The 23,758-nt window shown below is 37.2% G+C and overlaps 3 protein-coding genes across 4 annotated transcripts in view; 1 reads left to right on the forward strand and 2 right to left on the reverse strand.

Annotated features, from left to right (window-relative positions):
• Nucleotides 1–23,758, forward strand: part of SPSB4 (splA/ryanodine receptor domain and SOCS box containing 4) — a 344,833-nt gene that overhangs the window by 266,740 nt on the left and 54,335 nt on the right. The gene's annotated exons all lie outside the window — the stretch shown is intronic.
• Nucleotides 2,665–3,576, reverse strand: LOC308072314 (tripartite motif-containing protein 42-like; the record flags this gene model as incomplete). Its single annotated transcript, XM_080408974.1, is given in 6 exon segments — nucleotides 2,665–3,036; nucleotides 3,039–3,164; nucleotides 3,168–3,227; nucleotides 3,229–3,311; nucleotides 3,314–3,396; nucleotides 3,398–3,576. Coding segments are annotated over 6 exon segments (714 nt in total), but the record flags the coding sequence as incomplete, so codon positions are not given.
• LOC308072856 (tripartite motif-containing protein 42-like) overlaps nucleotides 2,665–23,758 on the reverse strand; it is a 58,468-nt gene continuing 37,374 nt past the window's right edge. The window contains 5 exon segments of the mRNA XM_080410336.1: nucleotides 2,665–4,856; nucleotides 4,858–5,066; nucleotides 5,069–5,104; nucleotides 5,107–5,292; nucleotides 5,295–22,711. Coding sequence (XP_080266462.1) covers nucleotides 4,743–4,856; nucleotides 4,858–5,066; nucleotides 5,069–5,104; nucleotides 5,107–5,292; nucleotides 5,295–5,631 — 882 coding nt within the window. The 5' untranslated portion in view covers nucleotides 5,632–22,711 and the 3' untranslated portion in view covers nucleotides 2,665–4,742.

Here is a 23,758-nt window from a genome sequence, read left to right on the forward strand (position 1 = left end):
AACTGTCTTGAAATCTTCTTGGGAAAGAGATCATGCCACTGTAGCAGCTTCTGTGATCATGCAAGAAGGATATGGTGGTACTTCCATGGTGTTTCACACACTGACAAATGGCTGTGATTCAGATGCAAGCCAACAATCATGCTCTTGGGCTGAGAGAAGTTCCCTCACTCCTAAAACCACAGTTTTCTGTTTTGCTTATGAGAGCTGCATACAGACTTGGGAAACCTGCTTGTACTGTTAAATAACACCCTATGGCTGAATAACCTCTTTTGTGGGACTTGATATTTTGGCATATCAGTGACATGGCCTCAGCTCTAGTCCAAAGAATGAAATAGTAGCTGCTGTCTAACAAAACTTTCTGTCACCTTCCTTCCCTTCATAGTTTGGTGCCTGGGCTCCTTGTGATCTGTCACAGGCATCACAGTTACATTCCCTCACAGACTTGGTAACTGTTAGACATGAATAATGATACTGCTCTGAATAAATCCCCTACTTAAAAGAAAATATGGCATTGGATTTTAAAAAAAGTTCTTACAAGCTTTCTGTGTAGTGTAACTGGTGAAGTAAAATAGTCTGATATTATGCAAAAGGAACAGAGGTAGTTCTTTTTAAAAAGAAAATTTATAAAAGTCTATCACATATGCTGTCTCATTTTCATTTGATATGAAACTCTCCTGTAAATTACAGCAGATGTTGAGTTTGTGTTTCTGTGGAATATTGATGTGACTGTGCTCCGTGCACAAAGAACAATTTTCAGAAGGAAAATCAGTATAGCATTCCAATGCATTAGATAAAAAAACCAAAAAACAAAAAACCAAAAACAAACAAAAAAACACACACACCAAAAAACCAAAACCTCCTGTGCTCAGTGTTTTAAGTATGGTAAGTGGAGCAGTCCAGGAAGGTGTCATTTGTCATTAAAACTTGTGAAGTGAGTGGGAAGTCTGAATGCTGTTTCAGAGCTGAGACTTTTACTCTCTAAATGTGATAAGGGACAAGAAGCCTGGAAAGGGACAGCACTTGATGCAATTGATATAGGAAAAGTCTGTGAAGCGTGGATGGAACCAGAGAATAACACCTACCATTTTTAGGTACTGCAGCTCCTCAATACACCCTTCACTGAAAATTCACTAAGAGGAAGCATGATTTAAGTGTGTATTTTTTCAGCAAGGCATGAAAAACTAAAGGTGACTTCAGCAAGAGATTTGGGATGCCTAAAGGGTGTTAAAGTAATTAAATGTCTTGACTTTTGACATCTTTTTGAATACCTTCCTACTCCTTCTAACTTTTATCTTTGCAGCACTTTTCCTTCCCTTCTAAAACCACAGTAAAGGAGACTCGTGTCCAAAGGTGTTAAAGAATATTCTTAATTTTCTGTTTATTTCCTCTCTTTTAACGACTGATGCCTTGTTCTAGCATGAAAGCTTTTGGATCTGACACTTCATACTCCTACTCTGTGTGTTCAGAGGGATTAGTGCAAAGGCAGTCTCAGTTCTAAAGCAATATAAATTATAATGACTTGTCTGATGTAATCCTGACACTGCATCCCTGCTAGAAAAAATGAGAAATAGTCTACATAGTTCAAGCTATTGCAAACCGAGCCAGAAAGAGTAACGTACGGAAAAGTCCAGTGTAAATTTTAGTATCACTTACCTAGATAAGTGAATAGCAACATTTTATGTAATCAGTCTCCCTCATATATACATGGGGTAAAAAACAATTGTGGTGGCAAGAAAGTTAAGGTAACTCTATGAAGTATAGGAAGGATCTACAATACCTTACAGATCTTGTTTCCTTCTCCTCAACCACTTGCATTGACAGGATAGACTTTAAAAACATATTCTGTATTTGCATCCAGACTATGTATCTCAAGGTTCTGATACTGGTTTTTGCTTAGCTGGCCAGCTAGTTCTGTCTGGACAATGTTATCAGGACCAATACCAGCAACTTCATCAAACTCTACCTCAAAGAAATCCACAACTTCTGTGAGACAAGTCCAGTAAATCTGTGAAGGAAAAAAAACCCTCTGTAGTACAAAATTAAGTACTCTATTTTTGCTCATTTTCATTTTTGCTTTTTTTGCAAGGCCCCTGTTCGGTAGATTTTAATTTTGAAATTCCAATGCAGCTGAAATTCCAATCATAGCATGAAATGTATGTGAAAGATAAGCAGTTTGTGGTCTTGGAAAATGCTAAGATACCTCCTGGGAATTTCATAATGCCATCTTCTAACACACTAAAAGTGACAATAATCAGCATTTTGCAACATGCATTTGGGATCTTATGCAAATAGCATCCTGATTTTGTTAGTATCTATGAAATGTATAATGAAAATTATGTGGCTATGATGTCATCACATTGAAGGTCAAGACCAGGATCAAATTATTTGATCTGTCATGCAGATATTTAAATACAAACATGGTACATCCATTTCTTTCTGCATTGGACCTTTCCATGTACCATATTTATATCACATATATAATAATGTATTGACTACAGTAGGAATGTGATATGATTCAATTTATGCTTCAGTTTCTCAAAAGGTGAGCTTGAAATACATTGTCTCCTACAAATAGAGTATTTAAATTGATAGTGTAGTTTTATTTACTCGAACTTGTATGGTTTCAGACTCTATAACAGGCTGAAAGTATAATGGTCTCTTGCATATATGTTATAATTTATTAATGTCTTTGGTAGACCTCAAGTAAACAATGGTCTAGTATATAACAACAGGTCCTGCAACTGGGAGTGGTTCAGTGTCTATAAGTTCTAGATATGAAAAGTTAACAGTTTGATATTTTCTTTCTTTTCTTGGAGTTTCACAAGCTGTATCCTGGTACACACACACACTTCATTACTCTGTGTAGGATGATGAGGATGTAGAGCTTGGTCTTCTGACGGTGTTTTTAGGCAGTGCACTGAAATCAAACAAGGAATTTAAAGATGAGCTTTGGAACAATATTGCTTGCTTGGATTTGGGAGTACTGGAAACATGCCTTGGAATCATTACCTCTGGGTTAAAAGAATAGAGAATATTGTTTTTGCTTTAGTTTCTGACTGCTTTATTCTGCTAAGAGATGGGACCAATCCCTGTAAAACAGAGAACAGTTCATCAAAGTTGAGTTGAAGTTTTGTTAGGGGATCTCCTCTTAGACGTGGACTAGGTTAGAAAATGGAAGGAACTGCATTTTCTATTTCTTTCACTAAGCAGTGTGCAGATTGCAAAAAACATAACTTGGCTTTCCCCCTTAGCAGCCTTTTTAGAGTATTGAATAAGGCTATCCATATATGATATCTGACTGGATGTATATTTATGTATTCTGATATTTCTTTTTGTTTTTTAAGTTCTGTGTTTTCAAGCAACTCCATCATCTCCTTTTCTTGTTCATAAAGAACATAATCTTAAGAAACCATTTCTAATCTCCTTTCTTTTGGTGTCCTTATAGGTCTTGAAATGTTTTTTTAACAGATTAACTTGCATTAGATCATTTTTAATTCCTTGGCATACTGTAAAAAAAAAAACCAAACAAAACAACAAACACAAAAAATAGGTCAGTAGTTCCAAATTCGTACTAAAATGTAGTGGTTACTAGAGGCATAATGATAGAATTGAGCTTAGAAAAAATTCAGGTTTGGTAGGACATGGGACAAGAATAAGGATTCTACTATTTTTCTCTCATCTCTGCTCCTGGTAAGCCCTGACAGAAGATATTTGTGTGTGTAAAATTTGGAATTTAATTGCCACTTTATTATTATTTCCTTACTTAAATTTATCTCCCTCAAATTTGGATTGATATTTTTTACTTCATTACATGAGGTAAATCCTGAAGTTTAATTTATTGTAGTTCTCTATTATCTTTGAAAATTCACTGTCAGTATGAGGTTAAAATGATGGCAGCAAATGTGCCTGCATAGCTCATGTTATGCCTGTGGCTGCCGATGCATTCCTCCGATGGCCGTTAGGTGAGGGCGTGATTAACTCTTCTGACATGAAAAATTGTGAACTGTGAAGGAACAGAACCAAAAATACCAAAGGCTGATAGTAAATTCCAGTGGCATTCAGCTAACATCAGGAAACAATGTCACATTAGAAAATCCTGCACAAATATTTCATATAACTTTTCTCAAACTTGAGATTTTTTTTTTCAAAATAGAGAATGTAATGCTTCCAGCTGTTTCTCATTTTGCATAGTTCACTTTTACCTCTCTGAATGTTATTTTCCATGCAACTTCATTATGTCCCCAACATTTGTGAATTTATATGCAAAGATCAAAATTAAAAGGAAGTCATAAAATTGTTTTATCTAGTCTGTTCAGCCCCTTAGCTGCTATGGATCAAGTCTTAGTTAAAAGGAGTGACATTGCTGTGGTACCTCAGAAAAATGTGACCGCTTTGCCTCTTAGTCAGCAGGGGCATAAACATAAAGCTGACTGAAGAGGGACAATCTGTAACTTGCCTGCAGGGGAAGAAAGAAGCAGTTACTGTTCAAGCATATATTTCTGTTTAAAAAATATTTACTGTTTTATTCTGCAGGTGTAATTGGTGTTTACTCCATGCTGGGTCCTGCAGTATGAAATGAAGGTTCCCCTCCCGAGATGGCACATCTCTGTTCCCATCCCACATACATATCCTTCAGTCTCTAACAGCTGAGTCTGGCTCATGATGCTGTAGTTATGGTCTTGTTCCTTCGGGGTTTCTACGGTGGGAAAACCACCTTTCTGACTCCTGTGCTGTGCCGAGAATTAATATAGCTTGTCAACCATATGTTCAAGTTTCTTTCCCGAGGAGGTGTGAGAAGGAGCAGAAATACCCTTTCTAAATTCTTCAACTGTATCAAAGAGGGAGGCAGCCTGTCTTGGAACACATGACTGCCAGGAGAACACTCTTGTGATCATTGTGCAGTGAGTTCTTGCAGAACCCACAGATCAGTTTGTGGTCATCCAGACAGTGTTCAGAGAGGTTTGACTTGCCGTGCTCTAAGCACTGCCACTCATGATCTTTATGGTGAGTTCTGGTGAAAATGTGGTCCTGAGCACCATTCTCACTATGATTTAAATGCAGACATAGTTATAACAATTGATTCTACACGTTCCACATCTTTTGGCTGCCTTCTCTCCCTGCAAGCTTCACAGTAGACAGGTCTTTCACGGTGGTCTAATCTCCTCCTTAGAAAGTCATCTCTGTGCATGTGTTTCTTGACTAGTTTTGCTCCGAGGTAATTCTTCCTCAGCTGAATTTTATTTCTGTATGGGAGGCAATGTGCTTTGCTACACACTGGGCATACAATGATAGAAAGTTTTCACTTATTTCAGCTTTGGTCTTGCTTTTATTTATATACTTACAAATGCAGTGTTTGCGTGGCAGCATAAATGGTTGGAGAAACAATTGCTTACACAGTGGAGAGGCAAGCTGGCCACAGAAAGCATGGCTGGAGACACTCCTTTCTGCTGTAATGACAGACCCATTATTCCTGGTTCTAAACCTTGACACAACATCTTTCGACCTAAATAAAATTGGGAAAAAAACCCAACCAAACAACCTCAAGGACTCAAACAAAAATATCTGAATATAATGGTACCATCTAAGACACAAAATTACAACATAAGCGGTTCTGCTTTGCATGCTAACCATCCTTTTACGGTAGTGGGACTGTTTATTCAAACAACTGGGTTATCACTATCAAGAATCCATTTTTTTTTTCTTCTCCTTTTTGTAATTATTTCACTATATGTTGAATAGTTTTGCCAACAATAACAATAAACAGTCTTTGTAGGTCTGTCTGAATTTGCTGAGTTATTGCTGGTGGCCAAATGAAAAGAATACGGTTCGGTTGGGTTTGTTACAAAGTGAAATGTATTTTGTCTCTTTTTCTTTGATTATTTTTCAAAATAGAAACAAGAAATAACCAGAGCAGGGAAAACCATTTTGTGCAATTCAAACGAAACCCTTTATTTTGTTTCAGAGGGTATTAAATGCTTTCTTTTATGATAATTTTGGTAATATTTTTGGAATATTTTCTTTTTAATGAAAACTTAAGACAATAAATGTCAAAATGTTTTTCTTTTGCATTTTCAAGGTGGAATATTTCCTCAAGAAAGTAGCACAACTAAGTGTTTCACCATTTCCAAAAAAGAATTGAAGACATTTCTGCTTAACATAACATACATTTACACATGATCATCCTAATTTTTAGTCATTTAAGAAATTAATTACCTCTGAATTATTTCTGATTCCTAGAATGAATTAAGTTAATTCTTAGTGTTAGTAGCACCTTTATTACCACTGATTCTTTACATTATTTGCAAAGACTTTCAAATGGCATTTTAAAATTATTCTTATTTTAGTTTAGAAGAGGACTGATTGTCAGGATGTGCTAACCCCTGTTCTCTTCAAATCTTGATAGTCTTAACTTGCCTCTTAGCCTGTGGACATTACCCTTTTGAAAATACAATATAACTTTTATAATACTTCCTTGGATATTTTCCATCACCTTGACATGAGCATCATTATTCAAGATTGACACCCGGTTCTAGGCCTTTATGGTCTGTACAGAGCCCTTAACTCCTGGTGTTCTTGAGTGATGTTGTTCATTGACAGCGCTTCTGCAGCACCCGCTTTCATAATACTGACAAGCTGAATTCCCACCACTGCAGCAACATTTGCAGCCTGGGTCATTTGAACAAAAGCAGCACCACCACCAGCAATTTGCGTGCTCTGTACATGGGTGGTAGTGGTGCTGGCAAGGTTTGTCTTTGTAAGGACAGGGGAAACAGCTGCAGTTCTGCTCACTGATAAACAAAAGGCACCAACACAAGCAGCATTCTTCCTTTCTGCTGTGGCAAGTCAAGTCTAGTAACAGCAGTTTGAGCAGCATGACCAGATCAAACAAGGATGCCATTTTTCATCCATCCCTCTGTCAGATACTTGGAAGAAAGGTCGTTGATCCTTTCACCTTCTTTGCACAATACAGCAGTTGAGGTCTGATTGCTGGGTGAAGCTCTGTGCTGTGGCAATGCGCTTCATTCAGATTGGAAAGTGATGTCATAGTGAGATATTCAAATAAGGGCACAGGCAGAATCTTATGTGTGGGTACCTGATGCAGTGATTACATCATCTATGCATAATGATAGCTATAATTGCTCTTCCTGAATTCTTTGAAAGCAGTTGCCTTACTTTTCATTAACTGCATGGGGACTTTATACACTTGGATTAGATACCCTAAGGCCACTATCTCATTAGGACGACACACTTCATAGGCATTTTATTGACTCAGCTGGGTGCTGTAAGCAAACCCCTGAATCAGGCCCTAGCCAGCAGTGAGACATTTCTCATCAGGCTTGCATTTAAGACTTGTAAGTGTAACTAACACATGGGAAAGAACCTTACACTTGAAAGGCATCTCGAAGCATATCCTTATAACTGTCTTAATTATTTCAAGCCTTTGTCTGCCAGTGTTTGCACTCTTGAAGAGTGTATGGCATTCATTCCCCCAGGGCCTGAAGAAAAGAACTAGACTTGGATTGTAGTTTTGGTGCTTCTGCTATTTTGCTGTGGACCTCTTTTCCCACTGACACCAAGTGTGTTTCTTGCCCTTCCTCAAGCTGGCTGCTCTCCTATAAATGCAATATTAGACATATTTCAGTTATGCTTTAGTGACTTTGTATTAGGCACCTTTTTATTTCATTTAGTTGATTTATTCCAATATCTATGTAGCATTTTTTTACCTATTTATAAACACAATAATTTTAATTAAAAATGAAATTTCTGTAAAGAATATGTGAGCTTCTCGGTATTGCATGCTTGCTATAGTGCTTATATGTAAGTGGTTGGACTCAATGCTCTTAAAGGTCTTTTTCTGCTGTAAATGATCCTATGATTCTATAATGCTAAAAAAGGAAATCTACCCTCTATGAGTTATCTGCAACTGACATGTGAAACAGCTTATTCTGTTACTTGAAACTGTAAAGGACAGTGATATCTGTGTGGTACATATTCAAGGATACTGACTTTAATGCTGGCTTCTCTAACGTAGGTAACTAGATTTTTCCAAAATTTAGCAACTCAACTTGGTTAATCGGTGAATTTATTATTAGGAGTTGCTAAGATAGGTCTTGACATAGTTTATGAAACAGCTCTTTTAAGCCTGTTTGCTCAAAGACTGTTCTACCAGTGAAATTTTAATTCACTGATCCAGAGCCTTACAGATCATAATGGCTGTGTCATTATATGTAACTATTTACATGATGGGCCATACATAGTAGGTTCTTTGGAATGGTTATAGCCTATTTTGTCAATTGGATTTTCATGCATAAGTATTAGATCTGTGTGCTGAACAGCTTTCCATAGTATAACCTGGGCCTTTAATGGATGTTATTACATTTGTCTTTCCAGTTTAATCAATGGTAATGTTTTTTTATTATGCACATTTAATTTTGGGATATTGAAAGGCTTGCGAATTTGATCATTAGGAAAAATGTATCTTATCATGCTAGTCTGCTTTTCTTTTGCAAAAACATTCATGAATATACATAGGGTCTTTTGAGGAAGGAAAGTTGGGGAAGTAAGGAAAGAAACAAAAAGTATGTCTTGTGTGTCACGTGACGATACCTGGACACTTTCCCATTTTGACATAATGCAGAGGTTAATAGCAACTTGTGCATACATCATTCTCAGCAACACATTTCTTTTTCTTGGTGTCTCTGTGGATTCTGTCTTTCCACTGACTCTTGGACAACTTTGTCTTTTGCCCCATATAATTTCCAAAATTTATTTCCTGCTACCTTTAGTGCTCCAGTTTTTTGCTTTACCAAAACTACTTTCATCGACAGTCTTATTCCTGTGCTTTTCCCAGTATAAGTGACCCTCTCTGTAACTCCCTGTAGGCATGCAGCCAGTTCTAAGATTGTCCCATTTCATTAATGTGTTTATCCCCTAGCAGATATTGAAAGATCAGATCAAACTGGATGCCAGAGAAACTGAGTTAGATGCAATAGGTGCAACCAAACTGACGGACTTTCGTGTTTACAAATATCTTCTCCCATGCCTCTGGTGTGGTTTAATCTGATTGTCATTTTCATCATAGCTCTCATGATAGCAGGCTGTGATGTGGCTGATTTCACCTTCAAATAAACTTGCACAATTCAACACCCTGCAAGGTGCTGAGGAAAAAAAACAACAAGGGGGAGAGAAAGAAAATCATTGCAGTGAGGACACTGATTCAGTTGAAATTACTTCAAATTAGGTGTTGTCATTTATGCTGTATTTCCACTAGCTGTCAAATAACTCAGTATAGTATTTTCTACTTGGCAATTTATCCTGTTCTGTCTGTTTTGCAAGATAAGCCAATTGTTGTCTCTTTCTTCTTTCTTCCCCCTTTTGCTCTACCTCTAGATACCTCACCGCTATTTCTAATACTGATATTTCTAACACAAATTTGAGATTGCACAGTGGTTACTAATATGTAGAAAGAAGCTTAAAGAAAGACCATATGCTGTCAGTGGCTTAACCTTTGACTAGTGTTTGTAGTAACACTACATAATTCATGGATTTATTATTTATAAAAGTGCTTTTTCTTTCCATATTTCCAGGCCATGGTGACATGGTCAAATTAGAAAGACAGAAACTAATGAAAATAATTCAGAATTTTTCTCTGTATTCTGTACTCATAACACAACAAAGTAATGCATGACTCCATTGTTCTTTTCTATGTCTGCTAATGGTATCAAAGGTTTCTTTTAGCGTGTTCATTCTGTCAGTTACTATGTAGAAAAACAGCAAAATCTGCTGCTGCCTTTAAGTGCTCCTAGAGGTGTAAGAAAAGCTTGCGAGTCAGGGAGAGAAGCAAGAGGAACTGTTACTGCCCTTAGGGTGGGGAAAGGAATGACCCTTCCTGTAAAATCATGTTGTCAGCAGGATTGACTCTCTAAAGAATGCAGTAGTTCTTTCAATAAATTGCAGTGATTTAAGAAATTAACTGACTGCATAGAAATGTTTGGTCCCGGGGATAAAGTTTTGGATGAAATGTGAGAAGCCTGACATTGTACAGCCCCAAACTGATGCATTCACAATTGAGAGCTGTCTGGGACAGCATTATTTCTGACTAGCTGTGGCTTGTCCACAACTTGCAAGAGAAGGGAAAAAACATCGCTGTCTTTTCTTCATAAGAAAAATCTCAGTTTCTAAAGCTTTCTCTTTGTTTTCACCATCATTTTAAAACAGATTAGAGGGCAATTTCCCAGTGATGGGAATGCCTAGGAAATAGTGGGGTTTACGGTTATTAACTTTTTCTCATTTTCATGATCTTCATTGTTACTCCTTCATTTAACCCTTCACCTGTAGCCAGATGGCTGCCCTTGACTTAAGTTTCAAACAGCAGAAATATTTTGATGGCTTCTACTGAAAAAAACCCAGAGTTGATATACAAGTGTCCACAACTGCTCTCCACCTCTTCTGAGTAGGAATTTGAGATGGCTTAGCTGTTGTGGAGGGCATGCTGGAGACAGCAGCCAGACCAGAGCAGGAATGATGGTTTGCTGGTGAGATTAGCAGCTGGTAAACATTAAGCAACAAACACAGGGTAAACCTTAAGGCTCCTTCATTGCTTTTAAGCTGTGTAAGAAGTGTATCATGCTGAGCTCCATATGCCTTTACCCATGGATAAATAAATGGAGGGAAAATGATAATACATTTTCTTTTACCACTTTTTGCTTATAGATACAAGAGAGTATGGTCTGATTTATTTGTGTAGTCACTCCATTGACTAGGTAATACTGGTATATATTTTATAGTCATTCAAACTCTCTAACTTCAGAAGTATTTCTAAATACTATACACTATAAAAATTGGAGCTGTTATGATTGACTAGGAATGAAAAATGTTGCATTTGGAGGGGTATATTGTTTGAGCCAGAGAGAAAACTAATAGTAGACAATGCCAAATAGTAACACAATTAGCACTAGAAATACATAGCTAAGAACTGTCTAGCATAGAGGGGGAAAAAAAAAAAAAAAAAGAGAAAGCTATATCACACTTACATAAGCCTGATATTGTCAAAGTGTCAGGGCCTGATAAAATTCACCCAAGGAACATAGAGAAATATCTGAAATATTCACAGTGGTTTTAGGAGTTCTTTTTTGAAAACACATGAAAGATGTTGGAAAAGGTACTGGACTAGATGAAATTTAAGATTATGTAATTTAGAAGAAAATCTAAGAAATCTCATTTTGGATGAGATGCATTTCCCACAGAAGAAGTGTTTTCTAGTGTTTGCATGCCAAAGAAATCACAGCATTTCATGCCCCTTTGCACATCTCTCAAAGGCATTAAGTGAGTTGATTCAAAATGCTTTAAAGGACCTATTTGTCATAGATATTAGAGAAATGGAAACAGCATACTACTACTATGGGTCTGCATGCATGGTCTTTCACAACCTATTTCTTATTCCTGTTATGTGAAGCCTTGTCTTATGAATTACTGTCACAATGCAAGACCTGTCATTTTTTGGAACAAATAAAAGTCTCGGCATTTTACAGAATGATTGGAAATATTAAGCATGTATTATCTGTCTTGGCTGATTCCACTCCAGCCTTCACGTGCTTTGTCCTTGAACTGGTGGCCACACACGTTTCCTCTGCCTGATGTGTTTTGTTCACTCTCAGTTCCCCTCGCACTTCCTGTCTGGATGCTTTTTCTTTGGGCTCTGACTTGTTGAGCTTGCTTGTTCACAGAGTAAGGGTGTTCATCTCTTTAAGGTGAGGTGTATCTGTGCTGCTGCTGAGACTATAGAGAAGAAAGTCAAATGTTTTAGCTTGAGCACTTCGCGTAAAGAAGTGTTAGAACAAATGCAGCAGCTGCAAACCAACACATTTAAAATTTAAGGCCATACTACATTGAAAGGTGCTGGACTGCATGTTAAACACTGTCTGCAGTTACAAACCAGCCAAACTTTGAGTTTGTTTAACAAAAAAAAATAATCTTTTTCTACTACAAAGTTGTAAATTAATAGTACCAAGCTTGTTAATACCCACTCTTTGTTGTGATCGGTAGTGATTAGATGAGTTGGTGGTTAGGCACTTGCCCTCTGGGCTATTCCGTTGGTGTATCTGCTTTCCTGACCATAGGACCTAGCTTCAGCCCTACTTTTTAGTCTGTTTTTAATTCTTGTGTTGGTTCTCTGCAGGACATCCCAAGTCCTCACCTGATTAGCCTGGCTCTAAGCAGTACTAACTTATTAGGAGATCCAGCTGAGCAGAGAAATATGCATTAATACCTTGGCTCTGCTTAAAAGGAAAAAATGGGGAAAAAAATTCACTCTATCACTTACACTGCCTAGGGGAAGAGGGGGAAATACAAATGAAGCGGGCAGAGGTGAGAGAAAAGGCTTTATGGATTTAGGCAGTGGATAGCGCCGAATTAAAGCTGTGGTAAGCAGAAGTTCCCTGCAATCAGGGAAGGAGTGAAGTTTCTCCTTCACCCCAGAAGTTTCTTCTTCTCACCAGCTGAGAAGGTTTATAATATATGTAAAAGAAAAATAAAATCAGCGCTTTTTAGAAGAACCTTGAAAAAAGGGCTCCCGGCAAGGAAAACAAGTGTAAACACTCTTTGATTGAAATCTGGAGGCTGGGCTGGCCACTTATACCCCCCTGCAGGGCGGATGCGGAGTATGCCTGCCTGCCTGCACTGCAGAGGGGAAAGCTGCTCCAGAAAAGATGCTTGCCGTGTGCCTAAGCTTGCACTTGAATTAGTGCTGGAATGTTTGTGTCATGGACTGTTAACTTTCAGTTATACTTTCAGGTTTTGCAACTGAAATTGCAAATTATATTTTCAGTTGTACTTTCAGGTTTTGCGACTCTCTGCTTTTTACTCTTCTTTATGCCCCTGTGCTTGCTGTATGCTTATCACTTGTGGTGGGCTGACGCTGGCTGGGTGCCAGGTGCCCACCAAGCTGCTGTGTCACTCCCCTCCTCAGCTCTCACACAGTCTCACTCCTTTCTCTGGCTGCTGCCCCCCGAAGGTTTTTTCCCCCTCTTTTTTTAAATACATTATCCCAGAGGTGCTCCCAATGTCTCTGATTGCCTTGGCTAGAAGCAGGTCCATCTTGGAGCCAGCTGGCCTTGGCTCTATCAGACACAGGGGAAGCTTCTAGCAGCTTCTCACAGAAGCCACCCCTGTAGCCCCCACTGCTACCAAAACGTTGCCACACAAACCCAGTATACCTGTTCTATGAGAATATCAGAGAAATGGTTATGTAGTTGCACGAGGCTCATCTCTACTAGTTTTTTTTATCAGTAGTAAGGTTAAGGATGCACAATCCTGATGAATAGTATTTCCCACTGGAAACCCCACTTCTTATAGCATGAGACTGTTCTTTATGCTGTTTCTTCTGTTCCCAATTTAAGTTTTGGGTATTTCTCTGTCTGGTGTTTTGGAAGTGCATAGGATTCTCTTTATGTGTCTTATGTCCTACTTTACATAACGCAACAGGAGAGGTTTCCTATTGTTGATGTTTTTTCATTCAATTACTTAACAGAGATTTAGAGACTGAATGTCTCTGCCTAAATGCTCAGGTTGCTATACCAACTATTTAAATTATTTTTTCCCTAAAGTACTTTTATTATTGTATTACAGTAGGGGACCTAAATGCATCAGTGCTGTTGTAAGTGAAAAATGATGCAGCATTTACAATCGTTGGGCTTACAGTTGGAGGTGATTATAATGGAATTAACTTAATTTGCTGTTTCATTGTTGGCTGCAGAAAATACTCTGTAATTACAAGCTAGTGTGCTCTATATCTGCCTCTATACCTGATCCACAGACATTGTGTACCTTTCTGTTTGGTGCTGGTTGCTGTTGATTCTTGGGTATTTTAGTCTGTACCTCCTTCAGATAGAAGGATAATATTCATGCTGTAGCAAGGTAGTTTAACATCATGAAATAAAATCTTCACCTGTTGGCACATTCTAGGGACTATTATATCAGAGCAAAATGATACTATGACATAGCAATGCTCACCAGATTTATCGGCTGGGAGCTAAAAGCTGAACTTTATCTCTGGGAAAATACTCAGAAGCATATACCAAAAAATTGAGCATTTTTCTGAAAGACATTTTACTAAATGTGCCCACACTATTTGGTGTAAATAAATGTAGTAAACTTTCCATTTAAGAAACTTCATAGAATGAATCCTCTTTTCTTCAAATTAATTTATAAGAATTTACTGAAAGGCTTGCATGGTGAACTTCAGCAGTGTGTACTGTATCTACAAGCAGTTCACTTGCAGCAGGCGCTACTTGTGGGAATACATGATGAGTCGCTTAAGTCATAGCTTCACCCCCAACCTGCCCCCACCATCTCTGTCTGAATGATAAAACTTTCCAAGCAGGAAAATGAGTTTGCAACTTTCTAAATAAATGAAAGTGATCAGTAAGCATACAGTCTGGCTTACACAGGAATCTGTTCTGATACAAAAGGAGGTATTTGTAAAAATAGCAGGTAAACAACAAATGCTATACTGAATGATAACAACAGTATGTAAAAGAAATTTACATTTGGCTCTGCGTTTGGTTCTTGCATTTGAAAAACCATTATGACAGTTTTCCTGATTGCCATCATTTCACTGAAATAGCAATGCTGAAAGATATGGCTTCTTAAATGTGTTGACTTATTTAAGATGATGACAATGGGTTGAATTTGGGTTTCATTTGATCTCAGTACTGTCTACAACATTTTACTATGAAAAAAGTCTCCTCCAAAGCATGATTATGACACTGAGATGGAAGAACTGACAGAGGAAAACATATAATAGGATGAAATCTTTTTTTAGGTTAAAAATAACTGTATCAAACAGTGAGATAGATTAAGCTGTTATAAAGCTTCAGGAGTAGAAATAACAGTGTACAGCTGAGGCATTTTGAAAAAGCATACTGTAATAACAGCTGGATTATAAATGAACAAAATATTAAAACAGTGGTCAATGATTCCTATATCCTCTTACGGTTAGTTGCTTAGTAGTTCATGGTGAGCAATGGAAAAACAAACTGGAGTTTGACCTATAGCCCTCAGTAAGTAACTTAAACTTGCTGTGCTATAGATTTGATGCATAACTTTCTTTTAGGATACTGGTTGCAAGACAATTTTTAATACTTTAGCGTCTTCAAGATTCATAGGCTTAAGAAGGTTATATACATGCAAAGGACTAATTCAGTAAATTAAGTCATAGGATTTCCTTATGCTGAATCCTACCATCTCATCCCCCACCCCTTGCTAAACAATAAATACTGGGAGCTGCTTCACTTATTTAAGATGTTAGGCACTGAGCTCACCTCCTGAGATGCACATGTTGTTTTCCAGGGCTTCCCCACAGGAGGTTGCAGTGCTTTCAATGGCGCTGGATCAACCCACAGCAGAATACTGATAGTGCAGTGTGGGGTGCTTTGCTTGAACTAGTAGATTGAAAATTTATGGTGTCAGAAAAGTAGGTCTTTGTACATTGACTGTGTGTATATTGGCTATTGCTTGGCTAGCTTGATGTTTTCCTTTTTTTAATTAACAATCAGTCTTGTAGAAGGCTGCATCTGATTATTTTGTTGTTAGTAATGGAAATGTGGCTCAATATTCTACTGCAGTGTTTTATAGCTTTACTTTACGGTCTTGAAGTGTCATACAAAATTACGTGGCTTCATATGTTTTGTTCCCTGTAACCTTTCAATATTTCTACATAATCTCATCATTAAATAAGAAAAAAAACCCCACATACATAGGTTTGGGCCCAAGCTGGGTTTTATGACCTTAAAGGTCTTTTCCAACCTAAATGATTCTATGATTCCATGATTTGAAAAATTAAGTCACTTCATATGCAGACCTGATACAAAACTGGGTATTCAGATCTTTTGAGTAAGATGCAAACAGTAGAGTGTGTTTTGTTAGTTTGTTTCATCCCTAGCACAGTTAGTTCTAGTCAGTATTCTGTTTTTTCAGCTGGATTTTTTTCCTCCCTGGTCTGTGAGCACTATAGCATGTACACTGGAAATCTTTACTACTTTAAAATTATCCTGGTTTATTGCACTAATTTTATTTTATTGAAGTCCTCCCTATCTTTCCTTGTACAACTTTACTTTTATTAGGGTACAAGGCTCTTGCTTTTGAGGGGAATAAAAGTTGTACCTAATGGAAATAAATTCTTTATTAGTTATAACTGAGTTCCTGGAAACTCCCCAGGGAATGAAAGGAACACCAAAGATATTCTTTTTGTTCAAGGAGATGAGCATAGTTTTGGCATTAAAGCTGGTAAAATTGTGAGCCCTTTTTGCATAGTGTGTAAGCCTGGATATTGTCAAGAAGATACTTCTTTCCATGTTAGGGGAGTGCTTGATTTGCTGTACACAAGCAATGGTGAAAAAACATGGTGTTGAACAACGCAAGTTACTGCCCCAGAGTTACAATTTGTGTGGTACTAAAGCTTTACTAATTAGCAGATGTCAGATCAGGGTTTCATCTTAATTCTCATTTATTAGTGTGTATTTATCCCTATAAAGGAATTAAAATAATTCTTCCTTTGTCCTAACCAGACTTAATTTTATTAAAATTATCTCAATGCAGTATCTTGAGCTTTTTGAAGGAAAGGGTTGCCTTTCCACATAAAAATGTAAATACTTCAGGAGTCATCCTGACAAGGAGGAACACAAGGGTGGTGTATTTCTTCATCTAAACAGCAGCAGATACAAAATCAGACCAATGTCAGTCACATGAACCTATCTTCATGTATTTGTAATAACTCTTTGTGCTTTATTTTCTGCTGTGGTTACTCTTGAAAATCTGAAAGCAAAGTTTTTGCTTCCACACTCAGAAAAATAATCAGGGCCACCTAAAGAAATAAATCAAACACCAATTAGTGTTTACAATCATCTTTTTTTCCTTTAATCTGTTGGAACCTTCAGACTATGATTATCTTCTCCTGAATTTACAAATTGGTAAATGAGATGATTTTTTTTCTTTTGTTTTTGGTTTTTTTTTTTTTTCTTCTTTCTAAATGTGCCTTGAATAAAACTGGCAAGTTAATACCAGCTTTTCTTCTATTCTGCAGACCTGCTTCTTGGGTAACTTTGAACAGAAATTAATGGTTTCAACAGTATCTGCATATGTCACTTGTTTATCCTAGAGTGTTTCCATTAAAAAGCTTAATTGGTATAAACAGTCATCATTTAAAGCAAAGCATCTTGCCTGCTGTTTGTATAAGCTTCTTGTGCTCCACAAGTAGATGTAAAAATGGGAGAAGGAAATACTACATCCTAAACAAACAGCTGTGCTCCTCTCTCACATTCCTGTTGGGGGAGCAGAAGGCTCTGGTCTCTGCATTCCCACTGAAGTAAGCTGCAAGTTCAGATGGACCCGAGCTGAAAAGGTACAGCTGCTGTGCTGCATATGATTTCCAGCCTACTGTCTACTCTGAAATACAACTGTCACTGTAAAGCGAGGTATCACAATGACTGAGCTGCTCAAACTGCAAGAGTTTGGAGTACATTCTTCAATCCACCACTTATTTTTGTAAAATGTTTGATTTTACAGTGGGTCGGAAATCGTGTGGCAGAGTCTGTAGAGAAGCAGTCAGAAACAGTAATTTTAAAGCCTGAAATTATATATGGAAATTATATATTGTTCCTCTCACTGTATAATTCCATTTAAAAAGACTAAAAAAAAACAAGCCAAAAAGCCCCCAACCAAACCCATACAGCAGTGTTTAAAATGGATATAACAGCAAAATTCTTTCCAGATTCTGAGGCTAGAAAGTTCAGCATTGAATGGCATAGGCTAAAACCCATCAAGATAGCTGGGCAGCCACTAGCAAACTCATTTTCCATTGTATTGCTGTAATATGAAAAACATAAACCAGTCCTTCTGCTATCTTACTTTTTTTAAACAGAGAATAGCCAGAGATTTAACTGTAAGTCTCTTAAAGAAATGTAGTATATAATACTCAGGAAAGGCAGACTGAATTGTTTTCCTTCTCAGTACAGTATATAGATATGCTGCTGATTTCTGTGGAGTTACAGTTTAAGACTATAGACTCACTTTATGTTCTACTTCAGGAAGGTGTATGTGTCACTAATCCATGACAAGTCTGTGATTAAGTCTAACGCTTATTTTTCATCTTTCTGTTTGAGGAAAAAAAAGAGTAGTGAAACTAGGGAGCAGGCTCATCTGCTACTTAGAAAAAAATTGTTAGCATATTGAAAAGCTAATATTGGTTAATTGAAAAAAAAGCCTTTACGTCCCCTAAAAAGTAGTTGCCCTTAACCTATTGGCAAAGCGACATTCAAAATAAATTCCTAACATCCTCAAGATGTGTTTCCTTCATTTGATCTGTGTTCAGGCTTGCAGAACAATGAAGCAAAATTAATTCTTAGAGCCTAAAGTATCTTTATGGAAACCCATGTTATGGAAAAAAGCAAATTATCTTAATTCATATAGAACTGTAATGTTAGTATTAATACAGATCTTTAGACTTAAACTGGGCTTAGTATTTAACTTTTGACCCATTTTTGCAAATAATTTCAACACTTTCATTAAAAGCATTTTGTCACTAGAATACGTGATCATATGGAAGAGAGATCTGAAGGAGAATCAAAACATATGGTTTACTTTTTATTTCATATGAGAATACTGGTGTGCATAAAAGCTACACACCAGAAACATCAGTGAACTGTGATTTGATGAAAGTGAATCTGTTCTACAGGAGCTAATTTGCACAAAAAAAAAGTTCACATGAACTTGTGATCAGGCCTCAGCTCAGAATAAAAATGTGATCTTTACAGGACTTTATATCTCAAATCCTTGACAGAAGCATTCAGCTTAGTAGTTGGCGCAGTTGAGACATTTAAATGTGTTCCCTTTAAAAGAAAACAAAGGAAAACCATTTTCCTGTTAGTGTTTTCTTATTTTCACAGGCAATTGGAAACCAAAGAAATTGATTTTGTAGAAATTGTATTTATCCCTGTAATTATGTTATCTTCAGACTGGATCACAGTTGTTTGTTCTTCTTGGTACATGGCTGACAAAAACTATTAACATATGGAAAAAGAAAGAAACAAGAGAATAACATTTTCCTACCATATTTAATGTGTTGTATCAGTATTCTAATCTTTCATGACTATAGTAGATGCTAATACAGCAAATGTTGGATTATGGGCCAGCCTTGTCAGCACCTAGAGCAAGAATCTAAATGCATGTTGTTTGATTTAGCAAATCAATTTAAAAATATTTAAGTTCTCCACTGGCTTCTGCATGGACTCTTCAGTTTGGAGCGTGTGTTTGAAGACTCCTGCTGAATCAGCACAAGTGCTCCAGTGTGCTCACATTACCAGGCTTCTGTTAAGGTAGTGTGTGATTGCAAGTCGGGCCTTGGCTGTTTGCCTCCACTCTGGGAAAATAGCTGCCTTCAAAACTGGACTCCAAGGCCTGATTGAGATGTTGTTCTCCATCGTATTTAAAAATTTCTTCTTAAATCTTAGTTTGTCTGCCTTTTAGTTTACATAGCCTTATGTAGACTCTCTTGGGCCAGAAACTTTAACATGGTTTCTATACAGAAGGTAGCCTCTGGAACTGTCTGCTAGCCAAGTATTGTCACTTTATTGACCTGAAGTATATGTACAAATGCAAATGTTTGGAGCATAGCTCCAAACTGAACAGACAAAGGGGAAATTAAACACAAATTGAGAATTCATCCAATTCTCAATAGAATGAAATCAACAGACCATACTAATTTCCTGAACTGTTATCAGACAACCTCATGAGGACGTTGATGGCTACTCTTAGGGAATGTTTTAAAATCTGTCATTATTTCTAGTTCCATAAAGAAGTAAGTATTTGTCTGAATCCTCAGTTTCCACATACAGTATCCTTATATCTACACGCTCTCTCATTTTGTAAGTTTATAACAATGAATCATTGTTTAATATAAGTTGCAGGTCCCTCCTGCTCTCTCAGCTTCTGTCTATAGTTTGGTTTCCCTCTTCTGAACTCCTCTTTTGTGTTGCAATATTTCCATTTGATGTATTATTACAAAAACTGATATTACTTTATTCCAAGTAAGAGCAAGCAGGTGACCTTTCTTCTAAAGACACCAAATCCTGCTTGTGTCAGACAGCTTAGCACTTAGTCCCAGTTTAGAGTAGGATGTATCCTCTAAGGCAGTGTAAGCAACTGTGAAGCACGTAGCAATTTGTTCTGCATAAGTAGCTGTTTGAGTAATTGTTTGTACTACAAGAGAGTCGAGGGAGCCCAGGCATAGGCTAGGACATTGTATGAACCTGAAGATAATTCACCGGTGAAAGTAATTGAATTTGGGTTGATAATGAATTAACAAAGTTCTGAGGATCTAGCAAATAGAATGGGTGGTAATGGACTTTAACATATCCAGTGTCATATTTTGCATTTGTGAATCACTGCAACCTCTTTTCATTCAAAAGTTCTGCTAAATTAGTAAAGTTCAGGGGTAAATAATTGTCTGATAAATCTTTGCTGGCATAAAACCAAAAAGTGTCTTCCTTCAAAATACTATCCACACACTTTTAACATTACAACACAACAAAATGAGATTAGAAGGAAAGCTTACTTTGTTTTCAGGAATATTTTGACTTTTTATTTGGGCTGAATCTTATTTTGCTCAGTTTTGCTTAGGAATATACAGATAAAATTATTGTGAAGGCATTTCTTGTCAAGAAGCAAACTTAGCAGTCTCTTTATATGACTCTATGCTAGACCAATTTTGCCGGTTTTGCTACTAATAGGAAATTAGTTCTTTTCTTAAAGAATTTATAATCTAAATATAACCAGATAAACACTACAGGCAGTAGGCAAATGCAGTGGACCTTGAGAAAGTCATATCTTTGCTTCAGTGATGAAAGAACTTCATATCTCTCAACTTCTGATTCCTTGGCTCCTGAATATGATCTAAAAAGGTAGGGGAAGTGAAGTGCATTTTGTAACGGTTTATGTACTACAAGTGTAGACCCAGGTTCTGTGGTATCTAAACCGGACTCTTCATCTTGACTGCTTTCAGACAGTCATTAGACACTAACTTGTCTGTGCAGGCTGAAGCCTGTGCCACGTCCCGCCTGCAGGAAGGTATGATCTCCTGCAGATCCCCTCGGTATGGACCAAGGTGAGATAACACTTAAGGCCCATACGTAAACATCAACTCTAACGGAACAAACACTCACTAAACACCGACCCTTTCACATTTATATCCAAACAAGCTATGCGGCTTTAAAATCATGGTAGGCCTTGTGTTACTTAGCAGCTGCAAGAGAAGAGGTTGGTTGGGGAGAGAGGGGGAGATCATCAGTCCTGGATCCAGTGTTGGACCTGCCAGTGTGGGTGTTTGGTATAGAGAGCCCCAGAGGCTTGTATGCCCTTATTTATTGGCCCCAGTCACTGGACCTCTCTGGCCCCAGTTCCAGGAGTGGTAGGGACACCAGTCAGTCAAGGGAAGTGACATCAGGCCCCTCACCATTACTGCCTGTTGCTACCTTTGGAACATTCTCTCAGGGTGTTATCTGGGCTAAGAGTACAGTCACTTGGGCCTCATCCTTTACAGGCTGTTCTAGAGGTTTTAGAGAAAAGAATGAGGCCTGAACATCTGGGAGAATAACATTGTCAGTCATAACGGGTGGCAAATCAAAAAATGACTTTTCATGTAAAGATGGAGACTGGATCTTGGAGTACTTACAAATTTCAGGATATTGAACTCCTGTCCTTACATACTGGGTGTAGCTGTATTTGTCTAGTAAAATGTGGGGGAACTGTACACAGAAGTGCATGTTTGGGGTGGTGGGGAAGAGGGGCAGTGACTGGTGTGGTGAAGCCTGTGTGCCTCAGTGTTATCCAAAGTCTGGCTTGAAATTTCTTGTAAAGAAACAACTACATAAGTAAAGGTTTTACATTCAGGTTTAAGGTCTACATAATAACTGCAATCTTTGCTATGAACATGGATTTAACTGCTCTGCGAGCAGTGACACTGTCAGGTCTACTTGTGACTGCAGTATTAGCTTTATCACCACCTTTCATTGGAAAGTTCCTCCTTTATGAACACGCTTTTTCTAATGAATTCTTGTTTCTGTGTTATGTTTAACGTACCTTTATTTTTATGAACATCAATAAGTATACACTGAACTCCTCATCTGGTCACAATATTGTAATTAGTTTTATTTCCTAGCTCGAACAGCTGCTACCCAACCACCACAGGGTAGAGCTGTTTCTTACTGAACCAGATCACGTATCAGCACTTTCCTCATCCCTCTTTTATTCTGTCTCAAATCACTTCCAGCATTGAACAGCGAGTCTGGGCAGGATCATCTCACTGATCATGCCAACATGATGTTACTCAGCAAAGTAAATGAAGAATCTCTTTTCCTGTCGCTGGGCATCATTCTGCCATGCCAAGTTATACACACTTCTCTCTTGTTCTGGCAGTAAAACTGGTAATTTCCAGACTTACTCTTTTGTTATCCTTAATATCTGTTGTACAAACTCTACTGTGGTTTGTAGTGAATACGCAATCTATATACCCACAATGAATGCTAGCCATCAAAATACAACAAAATCAGAACCATTTTATTCAGAAATAGTTACCTGGCAATGAAATATCTCAAAAGACTGGAAGGAAGAAACCATATGTCAACCTCTTTCTGCCTTCTTCAGCTGACCAAAGAGTCACCTGAAAGATTTGTAGGAAATTGGAGTCAAAGGCAATGAAATACTGTATCATATTATTTTTCACTGCAACTATTAAGATGGGGAGCTTCTGAATTACTTTAAAAAAAAAAAAAAAAAAAAAAAACAACAAAAACCAGTGAAATACTGTTTATTGCCTTAAAATTAATTATTTGTGTTTCTTAAAATTAATTATTTGTGTTTGTATGTGCACATATGCATACAAATATATGCATCTGTATAATGAAAACACATTTTTAAAACTACTTTGTTCCAAACATTTTGTTACATTATGGGGTGGGGGAGGAGAAAAAGAGGACGTGGATAGAAGATTCTAGTCTGCAGATTTATTAGTGTGACAAACTCCATAAATACCAAATATCTTTGACAAACTCCATAAATACCAAATATCTTAGAAATACATAACAAAACTTATAAAGTATTTATGGAATTCAGTGGCTGTGGAAATTGTAACTGCAGTATTTCAGGTAGTAAAAGTGTTGTAACTTTTTACGGAAGATGGCATTTTTATTGCAATTGCTGTCTGTAATACAGACATTTTATATTTACACAAAACAATCCTTTACATTGTTTTGTACACAAAAGAAAACATCGTGTCTGTAAGAAAAGTGTAAGGCTTCAATAGTATCTTGAATGAAGAATGTCAGACTTTTTTTATCTTACATATTATACTTGTCAGTAAGTTATGAAATAAATACTATTTTAAATTCGGTTAATTTTAAACTCAACGTATGAAATGTTCACATTATCCTATCCTTGTCCATAATATCTGACACACCTCTGAAGCCATTAGATCTCACAATGTAGAGTAATCTAGAAGGTGACAGCAGTCTGTAAACATTTCCTTCTCTGGATTATCACTTATCTCTGTGACAACAAAGTTAATACAGCATACAGTGCATGAAGAAACTATGTCACAATATGAGTTAGAGATGTTAGAGCATAATAATAATTTGAAATACTCTCCACATTTGTTTACTTCCATGCCATTGCTGTAACAAGCAGATTTTCTGAAAGGACTGCCTTTTAC

Source organism: Falco punctatus (genome assembly GCF_963210335.1).
Source record: "Falco punctatus genome assembly, chromosome: 13".
NCBI classification, from domain to species: Eukaryota; Metazoa; Chordata; class Aves; order Falconiformes; family Falconidae; genus Falco; species Falco punctatus.